Consider the following 21,174-nt stretch of genomic DNA (forward strand, 5'->3'; position numbering starts at 1 on the left):
CAATCAACGTAATACACCACATTAATAAAATGAAGAATAAAAATCACATGATCATCTCAATAGATACAGAGAAAGCATTTGACAAGATACAGCATCCATTTATGATAAAAACTCTGAATAAAATGGGTATAGAAGGAGAGTACCTCAACATAATAAAGACCATATATGAGAAACCCACAGCTAATATCATCCTCAATGGTGAAAAACTGAAAGCCATCCCTCTAAGAACAGGAACCAGACAAGGATGCCCACTGTCACCACTCCTATTTAACATAGTACTGGAAGTCCTAGCCAGAGCAATCAGGCAAGAGAAAGAAATAAAAGGGATCCAAATTGGAAAGGAAGAAATGAAACTGTCACTATTTGCAGATGACATGATTTTATATATAGAAAACCCTAAAGAATCCACCAGAAAACTTTTAGAAGTAATAAACGAATATGGTAAAGTTGCAGGATACAAAATCAACATACAAAAATCAGTTGCATTTCTGTACAGTAACAACGAAGTAGCAGAAAGAGAAATTAAGAATACCATCCCATTTACAATTGCAACAAAAAGAATAAAATACCTAGGAATAAACTTAACCAAAGAGGTGAAAGATCTGTACACCGAAAACTATAAAACATTTCCGAAAGAAATTGAAGAAGACACAAAGAAATGGAAAGATATTCCGTGCTCTTGGATTGGAAGAATTAACATAGTTAAGATGTCCATACTTCCTAAAGCCATCTATAGATTCAATGCAATCCCTATCAAAGTTCCAACAACATTTTTCACAGAAATAGAACAAAGAATCCTAAAATTTATATGGAACAACAAAAGACCCCAAATAGCTAAAGGAATCCTGAGAAAAAAGAACAAAGCTGGAGGTATCACACTCCCTGATTTCAAAATACACTACAAAGCTATAGTAACCAAAACAGCATGGTACTGGCACAAAAACAGACACACAGATCAATGGAATAGAATCGAAAGCCCAGAAATAAACCCACACATCTATGGACAGCTAATCTTTGACAAAGGAGCCAAGAACATACAATGGGGAAAAGAAAGTCTCTTCAACAAATGGTGTTGGGAAAACTGGATAGCCATATGCAAAAAAATGAAAGTAGACCCTTACCTTACACCATACACAAAAATTAACTCCAAATGGATTAAAGACTTGAATGTAAGACCTGAAACTGTGAAACTTCTAGAAGAAAACATAGGCAGTACGCTCTTCGACATCAGTCTTAGCAACATCTTCTCAAACACCACATCTGACCGGGCAAGAGAAACAATAGAAAAAATAAACAAATGGGACTACATCAAACTAAAAAGCTTCTGCACAGCAAAGGAAACCATCAACAAAACGAAAAGACAACCTAACAATTGGGAGAAGATATTTGCAAACCATACTTCTGATAAGTGCTTAATCTCCAAAATATATAAAGAACTCATGCATCTTACCAACAAAAAAACTACCAACCCAATTAAAAAATGGGCAAAGGACCTGAACAGACATTTCTCCAAAGAAGATATACAGATGGCCAACAGACACATGAAAAGATGTTCAAAATCATTAACTATCAGGGAAATGCAAATCAAAACTACAATGAGATATCACCTGACGCCCGTCAGAGTGGCTATAATTAACAAGACAGGAAACAACATGTGTTGGAGAGGATGTGGAGAGAAGGGAACTCTCATACACTGCTGGTGGGAGTGCAAACTGGTGCAGCCACTATGGAAAACAGTATGGAGATTCCTCAAAAAATCAAGGATAGAACTACCATATGATCCAGCCATCCCACTGCTGGGTATTTATCCAAAGAACTTGAAAACACCAATTTGTAAAGGTACATGCACCCATGTGTTCATTGCAGTGTTATTCACAATAGCCAAGACTTGGAAGCAACCTAAGTGCCCATCAAGGGACGAATGGATAAAGAAACTGTGGTATATATACCCAATGGAATACTACTCAGCCATAAGAAACGATGAAATCCAGCCATTTGTGACATCATGGATGGACATTGAGGGTATAATGCAAAGTGAAATAAGTCAGAGGGAGAAGGTCAAATACCGCATGATTTCCTTCATTAAGTAGTAGATAATAACAACAATAAACAAACACATAGGGACAGAGATTGGATTGGTGGTTACCAGAGGGGAAGGGGGGAGGGAGGAGGGTGAAAGGGATAATTCAGTACATGTGTGTGGTGATGGGTTGTAATTAGTATTTTGGTGGTGAACATGATGTAATCTATGCAGAAATAGAAGTACAATGATGTACACCTGAAATTTTTACAATGTTATAAACCAATGCTACTGCAATAAACAAAAAATTAAAAAAAAAAAAAAAAGAAATCTACCCATAAACTGGAGATGATGATAATAATTCCTACTTATGTTATATGTCAGTGATATCTCAATAAAGCTGGGGAAAAAATAACTCCTACTCATAAGATTATGGAATTAATTAATTAAATGCATGTGGAATTTCTTTGTAAAACACTATCCAAGTGATAGATTTCTTTTCATCCAGAATTGTAATCGTTTGTCAAACATCTGTTAAGTATGGAGCACCCACCATGAGCCAGGACTTACACAAAATGTGAAGAATACAAGATGGTTAAGACATGGTAGTGTTCACTGCCCGGTGTGGCAGACAGACATATAAACAATTTTTCTGCAGTGTGTTAGGGGTTATAACAGAGCTACCAGAGTCTGAAGACTAGGAGAGGCCTCAAAATTTTATAGAGTCTGTGAGGGTGTATATTAAAGGGAAGTATGTGGATTTTTTTAGGGTAGCTTATATTTTCCTATTTATTAATACAATGAGAATGAAAAATTAGGCTTCTGATTTAGCAACATTGATTGTCAAATGGTGTTTCTGCTGAGATGAACACTTGAACGTAGCACCTATCATACCTGTCTGTAGTGTGAATAAGCTGCAGTAGTGGGCAAAAGATAATCATGGTGAGAAATCTAGAATTTGAATGACTAATTCTTTGTCTTCAAAGCTGGTTCAACATGAATAGTACTTGCTGTTCTTAACAATAAATAATATATTGCGGCCTTTTGCCAGTCTTCATTGTTAAAGCTTTATTTGCTTTCATTTGTTGAGCACATAGCCTGACTCTTAAAGCATAGAGATAACTCTTGCTCTTTCAGTCTGTTTTAGCAGATTTTACTCTTAAAGCAACCAAGCTACCCTGAAAAATATGTTTCCTAATATTTAATGCGTGCTTACTGTGTGCCAGGCCCTGTCCTCAGTGCTTTTCCTATATTATCTCATTGAATCCTCACAACTCTATAAGCTGGGGACCAATTTCCCCATTTCAAACTTGATACACCTGAAACATGGTGAGGTTTTCTTACAGTCCGGGTTCACGTTGTTAAGAAGTGGCAGAGCTGGGATCAGAACCCTGACAGTGACTTCAGAGCCTACATCCATCACTGTTCTGCCTCCCATGATAGATAGGCTTTGATCGCAGAATGCTTCCTTACTTGGAGAGATTTGGATTCGATGGTCCTCAGCCTGATTGAAGTAGGTCAGCACCTGTGTAAGTTTTGAGTTATGTATTTCCCTGCTCTAGAACGCAGTTAAGAAAGCTTGAACATCAACACGTATTTCCTTTAGGTCCAAAGATATGTGTGTGCTGCCACAGTTCCAGTCTTGGCTTTGCCATTGACCATCTGTGAGCATGGACAAGTTTTTTAACCTGGCTTTTGGCTGTTTGTACTGTAAAAGGAAAGGATTAAACTAGATAATTCTCTGTATTCCCTACTAGCTCAGTAATTATCTGGTTCTGTACTCTACCAAAATTAAAGGTTGATACCAACCTTTTTGTCCAGTCTTCTAGAACCTATTGTTCCAAATGAAAAAAGAGAGTAAGAAGGTAGCAATAGTAAGTATTCTTCTCTTTTGCTGGTCTCTTTGTTATGTTAAATACTCAAAAAATGTATGCCAGGCTGCTAGTTTTTGCCATCCTAAAGTGTATATGTTGTGTGCTCAATTTAAAGGCTGGGTCTATTCCCAGAAGGTCTGTGCTGATCACAAACAAAATGGAACACTCAAGGACTCAGCACTAAAAATATCTGATAAAAATGGTTCCTCCATGCACTCATTGGAACAGGTAATTACTGTGGCAACAACAAACTAATTTGAAGTGTTAGCTGTTAATTAAAACAATGCAGAGGTCTATAGTTGTCTTTTGGCGTAACCAGAGCCTCCATTCAAACTTCATTAATCACTTTACAGTTAATGCGTTGAGGAAGGTCAAGACAGTTGAGATGCAGTATCCGTTGAAAGTAAACAAATTCCTTTTCTCCAGGTAGAATGCCATTTGCAAAGTTAAGGGACATACTGCACTCATACCTGGCACTGCCTTTGTCATCCACTTCTCCTTTTGATGATTAAATGTTAAATTGGTACTGTCATTGCACTGTAAACCAAACCACACAGCATCTTTATTGCTCGAAATCGAACCCAAGCTTCCACGGATGAATTAGTGTGCGTCATAATTAAATCATCAAGCCTCCCCTTTTAATTCACTTGGAAATAGGAGACCTTTCTTTCGGAAGAGAGATCAGCTTTCTTGACAAGCTAATTAAGTTGCCAAACTGTCCAGTATGGTATATATATTAGACGATCTGCTAATCATTTCCTTATCGCTGCTGTTGGCCTCAAAAGTCCAGGGGTTGCTTGTTGTCCAGAGTAACAACACTGTTCTTTTTACAACTTTTGAATCCTTGTGTATGCATTCAACTATTTATCTTTATATTTCAGTCCTTGGTTAGTGATTCTAATATACAGTATTTTAAAAAGTTGAAATTGGAAGAATCTGTGGTATACAAGGGGAAAAATAATGTATCATTGAATCTTACATATTACCTGTATTTACGTGGAATGAAGTTACTAAATTCCTTTAAATCACATTTCAATTAGCTTAGTCCAACAACTTCTCTGTCAGGCATTGAGAAAAATACAGTGGAAGTCTGTATACCGATTTCTTACATGAGTTCAGATGTATCGTGAATCAAATCATGACCTGAAATGTAGCTTCACATTGTAGAAGTCTGATATTAACATAGATGGTAAAGTAAGTGGTAATTTGTTCTAAAACCAGTATAATATAGGGGTTCCACTTATAAAATGTATATCACTTTATACAAAGTATAAAAAATTTTTAAATAATTTAAGATTTATAAATGTATTAGTCTTTATATATATTAGGGAGGTTGATATTTAGAGACAGACTTAAGCTACTTTACAGATTAAAGAATTCTTTGGTGAAGTGAATAATTGCCACTTAATTTTTATAATCTTGTCTTTCCTTTAAATGAGATATACTACCTGAATTTCTCTACAATTAATTGTTAAAATAAAGGCAAAGTTTACCTTCTGTAATTGGCTTGACGTTTATCCACTCTAGTAGGAAAAGCAGAATGAATTTCTTGTAACACTCGTATACATGGATATAGACATACATGCATATAGTATGTATGTTTTTTTCCTAGTCTTACCTGAATTTGTAACATTTTATATTTGAAAAGTTACTAATACTTGTAGGTTCTTAATAACTAAACCATTTCTATAGGTCAGTCACTTTAAAAACACTTGTCAGTGCTTGCACAACTCTGTAAGTTTACTGAAAATCATTGAATTGAACACTTAAAACAAGTGAATTTTATCATATATATTATACTCAATAAAGCTGTTAAAAAAATTTGTCAGAGCAACCACATGAATATTTCTGCCAAAACAACAGAAAATGATGTTTTTATTTGATAATAGTAGAATATATGTTTTGGTTTTGTTTTAAGAAATGAGCAATTTTTACTACTAAGTCATTGCCAAGTAAAAATTGGGAGCCTGGTAAATATATTTTGCAGCTTGGCAGGTGAGGTGGGGCAATTCCTGAGAAGCTAACTTCTGTTCCGCCACATCTTCTCTACCCCACTCACATCTTAACGCTAGCTGGGTGAGAGGAAGAGCAATCTGATCTTAGCTAATATGCAAAATCCTCTACAGAGCAAGATTTTAGTTCTTCCAAACTAGTTTGTTTCTTTATACTTTTATGGACTTGCAGTAACAGTGCTTCTTTATATTGCTTGGTTTGTTTTGAAATTTTTGTATATGGCAAATTGTTTCTGAATAATGGTCAGAATGTGCAGTCCTTGCAGTACATGTATGAAAGGCCACATTTCATTTAAACACAGAAGGTCTTGATGAGAAGTAATAGTATTTTATTTCTGCAAACCTTATTCTCTTACTTGTTTTCATAAATGAATGTATTCCTATTCCTTGATTTAAATTGTAGTTATTTCACTGTATCTGATTATTTGAACTTGTCTCTTTCTACAGCTTTTTTAATGTTGAGAGATGCCACCTTTAGGAAAAGATGAACCACACGCTTGAGGCTGATAACTCTGTGATTTCTTATATGAATTTATAGCTTAAGCTATAGCTAATTCCATGTGTTTTAAGATTATTTTGATGAAATGTAGGGATATAGTTTATCTGTATCTATAATTGAAATAAACAAAAGGAAAACCTCCCATTTTATATGGATATGTATAGTGCTTAGCAGAGGGCTATAGAAGATCCCCCTCCACACCCCCCAACAGTGACAGTCTGTCATAAGGGATCTGGAGCCAGAAGGTCTGGGTTTGGTCTAGTTCTGCGACTTACTGACTTTGTGCCGTTGGGCAAACTGCTTAACTTCTCTATGCTTCATAGTTCTCGTCTATAAAAGGAGGATAATAATACCAGCCTTACCTCAGAGGGTTATTTTAAGGTAATGTATAATGAATCACTCTGTGAACCATTAAGCTCAATAGAAATGTAAATTACTAATGTTATTAGTGTTCTTTGAAAGTATCATATATCCCATTGCTGCAGAGTTGTTCGGTTTTACATTTATGTCCTTAACTCTTTTGTAGGTTGTTTAGTGATCTCAAGTGATTTTGTTATTTTTTTTCCTCTCTAGAGCATATCATGTCCCGAGTGGGAAAATATTAGCAGTAAAGGTAAGTGCTGGATAAATTTTATGAAATTCTTGATTCTCATTGCTTTCTCATCCCCCGCTGTTAGCTTAAGTCACAGGTATTGTCAAAGAGGAGATGACATGGTTTAAAGTTTGGATGGTAGGTGGTGGAAGCTGTGGCCCTGTTGTGACATTCAGGCTCCTGAAGATATTTTACTTATGCCTTAGAATGGTCAGTTGTGAGCTCCTTGCATTGTGATTCTTCTCATCATTGGTACCTGCACTTCTTTCTGTGTTCCCTGCTAAGTGGCATCACTGTCCTCCTGGTCTTGCAGCTCAAAACCTTACTCGTTATTCACTGTGTTTTCTCCATTATCTGCCACTTCTGTAATTCACTATATCCTGTCAGAAATTTTCCCTAAGATATGTCCATTTGTCACTTTCTTTCTATTCGCATCCTCATTGCTTTGACCTTGTATCAGGCTCACATACCTCCTACCTGGACTTTTATAATTCCTTCCTCACTGTACCTTCAGTCTTTTTCTTCTCCCATGTACCTTTTACTCTGCCACCAGAGTTGAGAAGTTGAATCACATATCTGACCATGTCACTACCCGCCCCCCAGCACCACACCCACCAACATTCCTTGTTACTCAGGAACGTTCTAGGCAATTAGCTAAGACGCTCCTCACTTGTCCGTCCTGTTCGTAATCCGTACCCCACCCCTGCTGTACTCCAAGATCTCAGTCCTGCCATGCCACTTTAGATTTAGTCTCTGGCACTGGCTGTTGGTGCTTGATCTTCCCATCATTTTATCTCACATTTCCCTCATGGACTCTCTTGAATTGCACCTCTGACTGCACCCTGTGTGACCTCAAGTCCAACCCCACAGAACCCACTTCTAACACTGGGCTCTTAGCTAACAAAGTGGTCAGGCCCGCTTTGTTTCTCATCCTCCCCACAAATTGGTCAGGCCCTCTGCAGATTGTCCCCTATCTACCATTACAGCCACATCTCCTCCTTTACCTCTCTGCTACTTTTTGTCGTGCCGTGTGTTTTCAGTCTTTAGGCCCTTAATGATGAAACCTTTTATTTTTTGAGTGACTACTATATGCCAGGTATTATGCTAGATGCTATATAACTATTATCTTTAATCCTTAAAACTACAAAGTAAGCCTGTGTATTTTGGATTTGAGGGAACTGAGACTCAGAAAACTGAATTGTCTAAGGTCATACAGTTGGAATAACCAGGGCCAAGATTTAAAACAAAATCCATCTGACTCCAAAGCCCATGTCCTCTACTATACCATGCAGCCTTTAAATGAGTTATTACCATTGCTCATGCCTCCAATTTCCATCTATCCTTTCAAGGTTCATCTCTCCCAAGATGCCTTCCTAGCTGTCTATCTCCAGTGAGAATTCAATAGCTTTTCCTAACAATTGCATGGTATATATTTCTGCATCTTTTGTCTCATCTAGGAAACTAGGAATCAGAACAATTAAATTGCAGTTGGTTATACCTTTTCATAAGGTTAAACCAAAACTAAGACTCAGATCTTCTGACTGCTAGTGCAGTCCAGTGTTCTTCTTCCATGCAACACCTTGTACAGCACCTGGAATGTGTTTTATGGCATTATCAAGTCTAGTTTTAATAACACAACTAGCTTTTGGTGGGGAGATACAACAGAGTTCCCTCTTGGGATGTTTTCTTTGATATTACAACCAAACTAGGTTCACAGAATTGCAGAACTGAAAGATACCTTAGAGATCATCTGTTGTAGCCCCACGTTTTACGGAGGAGGAACCTGAGGTCCAGGTTGTCTCCAGGGTAGGTACTGTGGAGGCCAGGCTCCCTCCCAGACTTTCCCTGAGTTCACTGAGTGCAGCTCTATGGTGTCACCTCGGCATTGGGTTGTCTTTCCCATCCCTCCTGAGCTCTCTCTTCTCTCAGAGGATACCTTCACCACCTTGAGCACTGTTTTCCTGTCTGTTAAGCTGTTTGTTCCTTTGATGTCAAAACTCTTGAGATTGTTGCCAGTGGTTTTTTGAAGACAGTCAACTTTAGGTTATTCACTCTAAGAGAGGGGAGTACTGCTATAAATCATCAAAAAACTTATTATTTGGCCTTGCAAGAGCATTATAATTTTATACATTTTGAATTATGTTTAACCTAGGCTAATATTACAATTTTTGTTTATGATTATTTAGTTTGGTATGGCAAGGGACTAACAGCTGTTTCTGGAAAGGATTAAAAGCAATTTTAAAGAAAGGACACATTTTTAAAAAGAGCTGTTAAGGTAGAGATTTTCAATAAATGAAAACAATAGAGGTTTACAAATATGCTATTCACTAGACCTGACCATAAAACTGAGTTTTAGAGCAGGGACTGTATTGTATTCACTTTGTATCCCTAGATTCTTTAAAATCACATACTAGATGCTTAAACTGGGTTGAATGAATGACTAATTTAAGAGCAGGTGTGATTAGGGCCGGCCCCATGGCTTAGTGGTTAAGTGCGCGAGCTCTGCTACTGGCGGCCCGGGTTCGGATCCCGGGCGCGCAACAACACACCACTTCTCCGTCCATGCTGAGGTCACGTCCCACATACAGCAACTAGAAGGATGTGCAACTATGACATACAACTATCTACTGGGGCTTTGGGGAAGAAAAAAAGGAGGAGGATTGGCAATAGACGTTAGCTCAGAGCCGGTCTTCCTCAGCAAAAAGAGGAAGATTAGCAGGGATGTTAGCTCAGGGCTGCTCTTCCTCACAAAAAAAAAAAAAAAAAAAGCAGGTGTGATTATTGTATTTATACTTCATCTGAGTTGAATGAATGAATAATTTAAGAGTAGATATAATTATTGTGTTTAAACTTTTTGTTTAGCCCTAAGCTTCCTGACAGCCAAGGCAAAAACCATGTAGCTTATATAAAAGTCATAATCTAAGAGAAAAAAATGTACCATTTCTTCAAAACAGGCAGTTTTTCATTAAATCTTAGAGAATTGTGTTATTTAGTTTCTAAATATTTTGGGGTTTTCCAGATATCTTTCTGTTAATCATTTCTAATTTAAATCCATTCTGGTCAGAGAATATAGTTTGTGTAATTGAAATTGTTTTCAATTTATTGAGATTTGTTTTATGGCCCAGAATATGAATTATCTTGATAAGTGTTCCCTGTGCACATGAAAAGAATATATGGTGCATTGTATAGGGTGTTGTATAAATGTCAATTAGATCAAGTTGGCTGATAGTGTGGTTCAAAATTTCTGTATCTTTACTGATTTTTATCTGCTTCTTTTATCAGTTGTTGAAAGACGAGTGTTGAAATCTCTAGCAATAATTGTAGATTTGTCTGTTTTTTCCTTGCAGTTCTATCATTTTTTTACTTCATATTTTTTGAAGATCTGTTAGGTGCATCTACGATTGTTATATCCTCTTGGGGAATTAGGCCCCTTTATCATTCATTACAAGGTGACTTTCTTTATCCATGTTAATATTCTTTGCTCTAAAATCTACATTGTCTGATATTAGTATATCTACTGCAGCTTTATTTCAACTAATGTTAGAATGATATAGCCTTTTTTTACTTTTAACCTGTTGTGTCTTTGTGTTTGAGGTGGATTTTCGGTAGGCAGCATGTAGTTGGCTCTTGTATTTTAATCCAGTCTGATAATCTCTACTTTTTAATTGAGTTATTTAGATCATTTGCATTTCACGTGATTAAAGATATGTTTGGATTCAAATCTGTCATCTTGCTCTCTGTTTCCTATTTGTTCTGTCTGTATGTCCTTTTTTTTAGTGGTTGCTTTAGAGTTAATAGTATTCCTCTTTAAATTATCATAGTCTACCTTCAAGTAACATTGTACCACTTGATCTATTGTACGAGAACTTTACAATAGTATACTTTCATTTCCCTCATTCTGACCTTTGTTATTATCATATCTTTTACTTTCTCATATGTTATAAACCCCAAAACATTGTTACTATTTTTGCTTTATGCAGTGATTTAAAGCCATTTAAAAAGTAAGAAAAGATTCATTTTATGTTTACTCACATTTTTACGAAATCCAGTGCTCTTCGTTCCTTTGTGTAGACCCAGACTTCCATCTGGTATCATTTTTCTTCTGTCTGAAGGACTTCCTTCTTTTACTTTTCTTCTCTTTTTTTTTTTTTTGTGAGGAAGATCAGCCCTGAGCTAACATCTGTGCTAATCCTGCTCTTTTTTTGCTGAGGAGGACTGGCTCTGAGCTAACATCCATTGCCAATCCTCCCCCTTTTTTTTTTTCCCCCAAAGCCCCCGTAGATAGTTGTATGTCATAGCTGCACATCCTTCTAGTTGCTGTATGTGGGACGTGGCCTCAGCATGGCCAGAGAAGCGGTGCGTCAGTGCGCACCCGGGACCGAACCTGGGCTGCCGGCAGTGGAGCGCGTGTACTCAACCGCTAAGCCATGGGGCCGGCCCTACATTTACACAAGTCTTCTGGTAATGAATTCTTTCAGCTTTTGCTTGTTTAAAAGGTGTATATTTGACTTTCATTTTTGGAAGATATTTTCTCCAGATAGAGAATTCTAGATTGATTGTTCTTTCAGTATTTTAAAAATTTTGTTTCACTGTCTTCTGGCTTGCATTCTTTCTGGTGAAAAGCTTACTGACATTTTAAATCTTTATGCCTTTCTGCATTAAAACTGACTTCTTCTCTGACTGCTTTTAAGATTTTTCCTTTATCACTAGTCTTTTTTTGTTTTGTTTTGAGGAAGATTGACCCTGAGCTAACATCTGTTGCCAATCTTCCTCTTTTTTCTTTTTTCTCCCCAAAGCCCCAGTACATAGTTGTGTATCATAGTTGTAGAGTTGTAGCTGTTCTATGTGGGACACCATGTCTGCATGGCTTAATGAGCAGTGTGTAAGTCCGCGCCCAGGATCCAAACTGGCGAACCTGGGGCCACTAAAGCGGAACAAGCGAACTTAACCATTATACCACTGGGCCGGCCCCTATCACTAGTTTTATGCGGTTTGATTATGATGAGCTTTTATGTAATTTTCTTCATGATTTATGTGCTTAAGATTTGTTGAGATTCTTGGATCTGTGGATTTTTAGCTTTCATCAAATTTGGAAAAATTTAACAATTATTTCTTCAAGGATTCCCTCCCCCACTTTGGGACTTAAATTGCATATGTTTTAGGTCACTTGCAGTTGTCCCACAGCAAAGTGATGCTCTGTTGTTTGTTTGTTTTAGTCTTTTTTTCCCTCTAATGTTTCATTTTTGGATGGTTTCTGTTGTCAAATATTCAAGTTTTCATCTTTTAATCTGCATTGTCTCATCTGTTATTAATCTTGTCCAATGTATTTTTCATTTTAGACATTGTCCTTTTTATCTCTAGAAGTTTACATAGGTCTTTTTTACATTTTCCATGTCTTAACATGCTCAATCTTTCTTCTGCCTTCTTGAATATATGGAATATAGTTATGGAATATATGGAATAAAATGAACTGAATTAATGGTCTTGTCTAATTCTATCATATGTGTCATTTTGGGGTCAGTTTTGACTGATTGCTTTTTCTCCTCATTTTGGGTTGTATTTTTTTGGTTTTTTAATACCTTATAATTTTTTATTGGGTGCCAGTCATGTGGCATAGGTGCTAGATATTTTTGCATTCCTGTAAATATTCTTGAGCTTTATTCTGAGATGCTCTTTAGTGACTTTGAAACAATTTGATCTTTGCAAGACTTGCTTTTAAGCTTTATTAGATGGGACCAGCCCAGTGGTTAGTCTAGAACTATTTTGCCCCACTCAACTGAGGCAGTAGTCATCTGAATACTCTACCCAGCACCCAGGCAATTGTAAGTTTTTCTCCCTTGGGCTGGTGGGAGCACAAACTCTTTCTGCCTAGTGTGAGGTCTGGAGATTGTTTCCTCTGGTCCTTTCTGGTGGTTCTTTCCCAGGCTTCAGGTGGCATCCATGTGCTAATCATTACTCAGCTGAAGACTCCATGGTCCCCTTGGCAGATCTCTGGAGCTTTCTCCCTTTGTTCCTCTGCTAATGAACTCTAGCGGCCTTGGCCTCCTCAGACTCCCAGTTCTGTCTCCTCAATTTAGGGACATGGCTGCGCTTCACCTGGATTCCCCTTCCTGCATGGGGGCCTGGAAACTCGCTCTGGTCAGTGAGCTGAACAGTCGTAGGACAAACAACTCATCTCATTTGTTTTCCATCTCTCGGGGGTCACTGTCCTTTTTTAGCTAAAAATGTCTGAAAGCCTGTTGATTTTTCTGGTTTTGCTTTTTTTTTTTAGTATCTCTTCCTTTCTTGTCACCACTGTAATCCAGCTGCTTGTTTTTGTCTTTTGTTAGGCATGTTGATCAGCTTTTAAACTGTTCTCTCAGAAATAGAAGCTGCCATTTATTGGTCATTTATACTGTGCTCAGCAACTACTTTGCATACATTTTCCTCACTGAATGCTCACAGCGACCTTTTGCAGTTGTTGCCATTATTGATCCCCATTTTACAGATGCAGAAACTGAGGCACAGAGAAGTTAACTAGCTTACAACTAATAAGTAATGGAACCAGAATTTGAATCCAGGCAAGACTTGCCCCAAGTCCATGCTCTTAACCTCTATATTATATTCCCTCTCACTCCTCTCAGATGTGGTTTCCTAAAGCATAGTTCTGATTACATCTTTTCTTCTCTTTTGAAGTCTTTAAAATTTAAAAATTTAAAATTACTTCCTAAATAAACTAAAAATTTTATGGGATGGAACTCAAGATCTTGCACAATATGTCATCAGCTACTTTTATAACATTATCTTATGTTTCTGAAACCTCTGCTTCTTTTAAGTTGAACTCATTACCTTGTCTGAACCCAGGTACTTTCTCACTTGAACACTTTGATTCACGTATTTCTCTCTAATTAGAATGCTTCCACCCGTATCTCCACCTATCAAAATCCTTAGCACTCTTCAAGGGTCAGCTCCAAAGCCCGCTCCTCTACTGAACTTACTTGGATAAATCCTGTCACACATGGTTTATCTATCACTCACTCACTTCTCTGAACCTCTCTAGAATTCTCTGTATGTGTCTCTGATGGGTATTATCACATTCTGCCTTGTATTTTGCTATTAGCAAACATGTCCATTTCCTCTATTAGTAAGTGGGGAACAGATCTTATTTATCTTCTTGTCTTACCAATTGAATCATGCAGAACCTTGCATATAGGGCCTGGTACAGATCACTGAATGTAATGACTAGATATTCAACACATAATTTGTTGAGTGACTGAATAAATAAATTTTGTTCTTTCATTTGTTCTTTAGTTCATTTGTTCCTCTTTTGAAGTAGCATCTTGAAAGCAGGTTCAGCTCACATACAAAATGTCCCATAGTGTTCTTTGTATGGACCATTGCTCTCTCCCAGAGTATTTCTTAGCTTTTTTTATATTAAAGGGTGAAATGAAAGGTTAAGAGTTAGAAGTGCATTTGATCTTTTCCTGACCCTCTCCTGACTTCTGTGTGACTTCAAGCATGTCACTTGAACCTCTCAGTGACCTTAGCTGTGACATCAGGCTGCCTGGTGTCACAGAGGCATTGTGAAGAGTAGCAAATCACAGTCCTTGTCTAAACAGAATCACCTGCAGGGCTCTGATGCCTGCACAGAATGATGAGAGAAATTTAATTTCCTAAGTCAAGTCGTCAGTTGGACCCGCACTTTGAATGTCTGTGGGAGCAATTAAATGAGAGTCCTTGAAAATCTGTTACTTTTTTCTTCCTACTGAAAACATTTCTATTTTTTTTACTTCTAAATGTTCTTATTTTTTAGACAAAGCATATTGTAATATTTCTCTTTTCAGACTTCAAAGGTGGGAAAATATCACTTCAGATATTTTAAAAAGCAGGTTGAATTTTGGGATGAATAGAAGTACCTTAAATTTTTATTTTGTACCCCTGAATTTAGAAAAATTTGTGCCTCAGAGAGAGCATTTTCAAAATGATGCTAATCATATTTTAAAAATAACTATTTCATAATGACTGTATGTAACTCATTAAATGTGTTTCTAACTAGCTTTTTTGGCGGGGGAGAGGTAAGCAAGACAATTGCAAACAAGTAGAACAGAAAACAAATAAAAATACTATTGGCCATCTTGCGAACAGAACCTTTTTATACCATTAACGTATTCTATAAAATCTTTCAGAGTAGAGCTTAATAGATGTCCTAGTGTTGTTTATTTCTAATTGGGAAAAATCTTCTAATAGGAAATTTCTTAGCATTGTATATGGCATGTGCTGATTATCATTCTTTGACTGCTTTGGGTTTCTGCTGCTTTTAAGCTAGCATTTAAATGGACCATTTGATTAATCATTTGTATACTGACTGTAATCCTCCCAAATTTCCTTTCTGAGTTGTACATACTGTAAAAGACAATTATGTCGCCACAGATTAAATAAGCGAATTAAAACAGAATAGCGGCTTAATTTGACCTGTGATTTTGCTCTCCTTCCCTTTAGTGGAGCGTGTGCCACTCCAGCAAATAAATGAAGTCATCCATGACAGCTTGTGATGAATTGCCGTATTTATACTGTATATTTTAATAGCCTCACACTAATTTAAATTGAGCACAGAGTAAATTATAATTCAGTCACTTGACTGCTTGTATTTAACTTGACAACTCATCCTTTTTTGTCCTGGAGGTGTAGAGGAGAGCAGCAGAAATGCACTCAGGTATTTCAGTTTCTCACTTAACCCTTTCTCCATGAACTGCTTCATGTTCAAATTCTCTCCAGTTTGAAAATTTTGGCTCTTCCTGAGGAGAAAAAATAACAATAATAATGAAGACTCAGGAACTCCATACTTTCCTTATACTTCAAAAAGGAAATTAATATTTGCCTTTATTTTTTCCATTGCTTTCAGATAAGGAATTGGACTTGTTTATTTTTAGCAGTTTTAAAGCTCACTCACAGGAATGCCCAGGGGAAGGAGAATTATCCTTCCACCTAGAGTGCCAAGTCTCCCAGAAAATAAGAAGCATTTCAGTAGAGTTATTTTAAGGTGGATTTTACTTTCTCTCTCAAGATCTTAGAAATGACTTTATTCACTTTTGCCTCATTATGGAATCTCCACTATTCTGGACTATAGCAAATGCCAAGAATGATTAAGACCTATTAGAATGCAATGGATTGGCTCCACAAATACGATATTACTTGCTACATTTTAGGTCAGCGTGGCACTTTTATTTATTTTGGTGTTTTTGTCTTTGGTTTTAAATTCATTTGTAGAAATTAAGCAGTTCCCTTCCTTCCTATCTAGAAACCAGATTTCTTATTTAGAGGATTATGGTATTTAATTAAATACCACATCACTTAATGGGCACTACCGTGAGTATAACCCTGTGCTGGCTGTAGGGGAAAGGGGCCAGAGAAAGATGCACAAGACTCAGTCCTTGCCCTTGAGGGGCTCACAACCACTCTGTACAGTCTAGGCTTCTGTTATTAGGAGATGGGGCATAAATGCTAAAGGCAGAATGTGATAAGGAGAAATATACAGGGCCAGAGCTAGAGATAAATTCTGATGGAGGGCTTTGGGATTGGCTTCGTGGAGGTGGTGGCAGCATTAAAGCTGGGTCTAAAAGGTAGAAAAGGTTTTACAATTACTGACTGGAATGGAGAGAGGAAGCGCACCTCATGTGGAGGGAACAGCAGGAGCAAAGACTGGAAGTGGAGGAAAGCACAGGACATGTCTGTGAATCAATAAAAATCATCTCATTTCACGTGAGGATTGGGTTTGTGGTAGGGAGTAGTAGGAGAAGGAGTTAGAATAACAAGTTGGAGCTACATTGTGGAAGAGCTCTTTGAATGTCTTGCTAGAGTTTTAACTTTATGCTAGGCTATGGGAACTCAATTAAGGTTCTTGATCAGGGGGTGGTATGTTTATAGCTGGTAGTTTGGGGTTAATTCTAAGGTGTTGGCTAGCCATGTGGAATCACGTCATTTCTAGATTGGGGGCCTCGAGATGCAATATATCTTGGTAGTCATGCTAAGCACAGAATAAATGACATTTTTGAAATCTTAAATAAGTGGTTCTCAACCTTACTGTGGGTTGGGTTAGAAATCACCTGGGGAGTTTTAAAAAAGTACTGAGGTGTGGGCCCAACCCCAGAGGTTCTGATTCCATTATTCTGGGGTAAGGCCTGTGCATCAGGATTTGTTTAAAATGCCCTTGTATGTTTATATAAATACCTTTATATAAAGGTAATTATAATGGGAGGCCAGGGTTGAGAACCACTGCTTTAAGGTAAATAACTTCATTCCTTTTAGCAGAGTTTTTTAGGGTGAAAGATTCCCTGTACTTGACATAGTGATGTGAATAGCTCTCATATTTTTTGGCATAGAATTGAAACAACACTAGATGATTTTATTTTGTTGCTAAGTTTTATACAGGAACAAAAATGTAAGTGAATATTGTTGGCAAATGGCTATTGATCGAGAGAAATATTTAAATGTTTCTTGGCAGTTTTGTATTGCACTTACCATCTAGTTTAGTGAGAGCTTTTATGAATAACCCTAAAGCAAACTCTTCATAGAAACTGGCTATGCCTTTTTTTCCCCTCACTTTTCCCTCTCCCAGTTGGATGTCAGTACTATAAAATGTGTGTTTTGGAATTATCCTTTTCTTTCCTTGCTCTGTCAGCAGTTTGCAATTCATAATTTATGTTTTTTTTCCCTCCAGTTTGATTATACATATTCTGCAGTTTTCATACAAAATGTAGTTCAATACTGGATGGTATATACACGATCAGAGTAATCGTGAATGTTAAGTTTTTGTTTAGAAATGTCTGGAGTCAGAAACTTGACCACGAGTCTTAAAAATTGTCTTCCAGTTATTTTATTCTCATCACTGTCTTTTTTAAGTAAAAAACAATTTCCCTTGAATTTACTTCACTGAAGTGGCTAAGTAAAATTTGAACGGTTGATGGTCTTTTTTAAAAAATAAGTGTTTGTAATAAACTAGAATTTATTCTAGGTAAGTTTATAAATAAACTACTTTACATTTCTGTGTTACGAATCTGACTCAGTGGTTGATATTTTAAGGAAAACCATGAAGCATCAGGACATACTGGAAAGTGACAGTCCTTAGAGTCAGGAAGGGGCCCTGACGCTACCACATTGCCAGGCTGAGTGGCTCCTCAGAACCTTGATGTCCTTCTCTAAAAGAAGAGGGTTAGATGAAATCATTTCTGAAGTTCCTTCAAGCTCCAACATTTTACAACAGTATTAACAAGGAAACATTACCCCACTGGAAAAGTAGAAAAAGATGATGTATTTTAAAAACTCCTTATTTCTCTCAAAGCTAAAAACCCTGTCATTTTCACTCATCATCCTCCCTGCTTGTCGCCTAGTGTCTGAATTATAGGACAGTTCGTTTTTAATGGTTTCAGGGTCATTTCTATCTTCCTCTTCTGAAAATAACCAATGTGGCCAAGATAGGGTATATAAATTAAGGGTGTTATAACTTAACTGACTTTTAAAGCCATTAATACTGACCTTTGAGACCTGGCTTGTTCCTTGGCCCCATCAATCACTTCTCTACCACCACTCCCAGTACAAAGGGTAACACAGATGTGGATACAGTGTGTATTACTGGGGATTGTAGTGGTGGGGAGGAGAAAGGGCGAATGAATAAACACCATATTTTCTAGTTTTTATATTTCATAGTATAGTTATATTCACTTTAAACGTGAATAAATGTGTGAATGTTGATTCCTTTTCTATATTTAGGTCATACTACTAGATATTACACTGGAACTTCAGAAGCAAATTATGTCTGAATTGGAAATTCTTTATAAGGTAATATTTTCTTGGTCATTTTTTCTTATAAAGCATGCCTATGGTTTTGGCTTGCAGGTTTTTAACTACTTTTGTTTTATTTTTGTTACAGTGTGATTCATCATATATCATAGGGTTTTATGGTGCATTTTTTGTAGAAAACAGAATTTCAATATGTACAGAATTCATGGATGGTGAGTTTTCCCTTTTATAATGCTTCAAAAATGATTTTGAGGGTAGAGTGCTTTAAAACGTGGTTCTGATAATAGACGTCAAGTAGAATTAAAAATGATTAAAATATACTAATAATTACCTCCTTTATACTCTAAAACATCTTAGTGTTAGGGGTTCCTGGTGTTAGATATTTGGAGCTGAGCTATAATTTCAAGAATGTAATTTCATTTACTTTTATTGAAAATTTAAATAGAACAGATTAAATGCTAGTCTAATCAGTGGTTTGATATTTGATTCTTCCATACAATCTGTCTTTACTTGCAAAACAGATGTTCTATTCTTTTAATGTTTCAATAGCCAAAACAGATTTTCTTTTAAAGAAATCTATTAACCCAATGTCCTGTGTCTTTTAGAAAGAAATCAGTTCTTAATTGCAAGATAAGAAATTGTTTTTCAGCACAGCTGTTTAGCCAAGATGTGTTTATTTTTCTTTGGACTCTAGCCCTTTCCTTCCTTCTGTATTTTTTATTCATTTCTATTTTGGTAAATCTTTCTTCATCTGAATTTTATGGCAAAATGCAGATTTCCTGGTACCCTATCAGTGAAATGATGTCATCATTGTTATTGTTTACCCATTTTAAATCAAAACAGTCTTTAAATGTTACATATTTAGTTTTTCAATGTCTAGCCCATTAAAACTCAACTTTTTTTTTATATACTTAATTCATTTTGGGGATTCTCAGTACATTACTAAAGCCGTTCATGCCCCGCAAGACTTTTTAATGAGCCAACATTGACACCTTGATACTATAATAAGGTGTATAATGTGTTCTAAATTAGTTATAGTAGATGCCAAGAGTTAAAAGTCTTACAACCATATGGGTAGCATGACAATTACCATTCGAAGAGACTGACTAGAAAAAATGGGTTCATAGAACCAATACATGTTATTATTTGGGGACTTTTCATCAATTTTTTTGAAGTCTTCAATTTTTCAGTTAAATTAAAAAATTTCTGGGCAGGCTCCGTGGCTTAGCGGTTAAGTGTGCGCGCTCTGATGCTGGCGGCCCGGGTTCAGATCCCGGGCACGCCCCAAGGCACCACTTCTCCGTCCAACGCGGGGCCGAGTCCCACGTACAGCAACTAGAAGGATGTGAACCTATGACATACAACTATCTACTGGGGCTTTGGGGGGAAAAAAATGAATAAATAAAATCTTTAAAAAAAAAAAAAAAATTTCTTTATTGAAATGGTATATTGAGACACCATAAAATTTACCCTTTTAATGTGTACTATTCAGTGGGTTTTAGTATTTTCACAAGGTTGGGCAACCATCCACTAATTCCAAAACATTTTTATCACCCTGGAAACAAACTCCCTACCCGTTAGCAGTCACTTCCTACTCTCACTTCCCTCTGGTCCCTGGCACCCACTAATCTAGTTGCTGTCTCTATGGATTTCCCTATTTTTGACATTTCATATACATGGAATCATACAGTATGTGGCTTTTCTGTCTGCCTTCTTTCACTTAGTATAATGTTCTCAAGGTTCATCCATTTTGTAGCGTGTATCAATACTTCATTTCTTTTTGTGACAAGAATAATCCACTGTATGGATATACCACATTTTGTTTACTCATTCATCAGTTGATGGGCATTTGGGATGTTTCCACTTTTTTGTGTGTGTGTGAGGAAGATTAGCTCTGAGCTAACATCCGTTGCCCATCCTCTCCTTTTTGCTGAGGAAGATTGACCCTGGGCTAACATGCATGCCCATCTTCTTCTACTTTATATGGGATGCCACCACAGCGTGGCTTGGCAAGCCATGCATCAGTCTGCACCCGGGATCTGAACCTGCGAGCCCTGGGCTGCCAAAGCAGAGCTCTTGAACTTAACCACGACGCCACTGGGCTGGCCCCCAAGGATGTTTCCACTTTTTGCCTATTATGAATAATACTGCTGTGTACATTTGTGAACGTGTTTTTGTGTGGACCTATGTTTTCAGTTCTTTTGAGTCTATATCTAGGAGTGGAATTGCTGGGTCATGTGGTAACTCTGTTTAACTTTTTGAGGAACTGCCAAACTGTTTCATTTCATTTTACACCAGTTTACACTCACAGCCACAATATATGAGGGTTCTAATTTCTCCACATCTTTGCCAACACTTGTTATTGTGTGTCTTTTTTATTATAGCCTGGTAGGTATGAAATG

General features: G+C 37.0%; 1 protein-coding gene across 4 annotated transcripts in view; it reads left to right on the plus strand.

The window, feature by feature from the left end:
- MAP2K5 (mitogen-activated protein kinase kinase 5) overlaps window positions 1-21,174 on the plus strand; it is a 252,190-nt gene that overhangs the window by 76,565 nt on the left and 154,451 nt on the right. For all 4 annotated transcript variants that reach the window (XM_087428587.1, XM_004421737.3, XM_087428588.1 and 1 more), the window contains exons 9-11: window positions 6,979-7,018; window positions 18,743-18,811; window positions 18,903-18,984. In XM_087428587.1, coding sequence (XP_087284713.1) covers window positions 6,979-7,018; window positions 18,743-18,811; window positions 18,903-18,984 — 191 coding nt within the window. The remainder of the gene's footprint in view (window positions 1-6,978; window positions 7,019-18,742; window positions 18,812-18,902; window positions 18,985-21,174) is intronic.

The sequence above is a fragment of the Ceratotherium simum genome, chromosome 3 (assembly GCF_057802395.1).
Source record: "Ceratotherium simum simum isolate JZ-2026a chromosome 3, ASM5780239v1, whole genome shotgun sequence".
NCBI lineage: Eukaryota > Metazoa > Chordata > Mammalia > Perissodactyla > Rhinocerotidae > Ceratotherium > Ceratotherium simum.